This window comes from Rhincodon typus, chromosome 47 (assembly GCF_021869965.1).
Source record: "Rhincodon typus isolate 14 chromosome 47, sRhiTyp1.1, whole genome shotgun sequence".
NCBI classification, from domain to species: Eukaryota; Metazoa; Chordata; class Chondrichthyes; order Orectolobiformes; family Rhincodontidae; genus Rhincodon; species Rhincodon typus.
In genome coordinates, this window is record NC_063378.1 from 9,002,596 (window position 1) to 9,003,186 (window position 591).

At 55.5% G+C, this 591-nt stretch overlaps 1 protein-coding gene across 1 annotated transcript in view; it reads right to left on the reverse strand.

The window, feature by feature from the left end:
- Nucleotides 1-591, reverse strand: part of psmc4 (proteasome 26S subunit, ATPase 4) — a 20,606-nt gene that overhangs the window by 15,183 nt on the left and 4,832 nt on the right. The window contains exon 4 of the mRNA XM_048620553.1: nt 302-471. Within this exon, the coding sequence (XP_048476510.1) occupies nt 302-471 (170 nt within the window). The remainder of the gene's footprint in view (nt 1-301; nt 472-591) is intronic.

The window sequence follows — 591 nt, forward strand, 5'->3', positions numbered from 1 at the left end:
TCCCCGCCTCCCCAACTCCCTGTGGGAAGACGTTTCTCCCGAATTCTCTATCGGATTTACTCGGGACTATCTTCTTTTGATGGCCCCTCGCTGTGGTCTCCTCTGCAAATGCCTGCCTCCTCTCCCTCTCTCCTGCACCACCACCCCCCCACCTCGTCCTAATACACACAGACACGGCAACATCATGTCTCTGTCTCCCTGATCGAAGCCCCTTTCAGAATGTTGCCTTGTGCAGGTCACCCTTTCTCTGACAAACAGCCATGCCCCACTTCTCGCTCTGTCCCTGGCAGGAAGCTGGTACCTGAGGTCAGCATCATGATACTGCTATCAGCTTCGGGGGGCAGGACATCGACGAGGGCGTTGCTGTGTTTGTGCAGAGCGACTGAAGCATTGGGTTTCAGCAGCTCCCGGTCAATGGTGCTCAGAATCCGCACGTAGTAGTTGGAACCTGCGGAGGGCAGAGGGAGTGACACAAACACAGAGAATGAGAGTCAGGGTGAACTCACTACCTGTAACCAGCACAGGACCAGGAGCGATGGGTCAGCGTTAGGGTTTCAAACCGCTCCCCGGGAACAGGAGTATTAACCATCA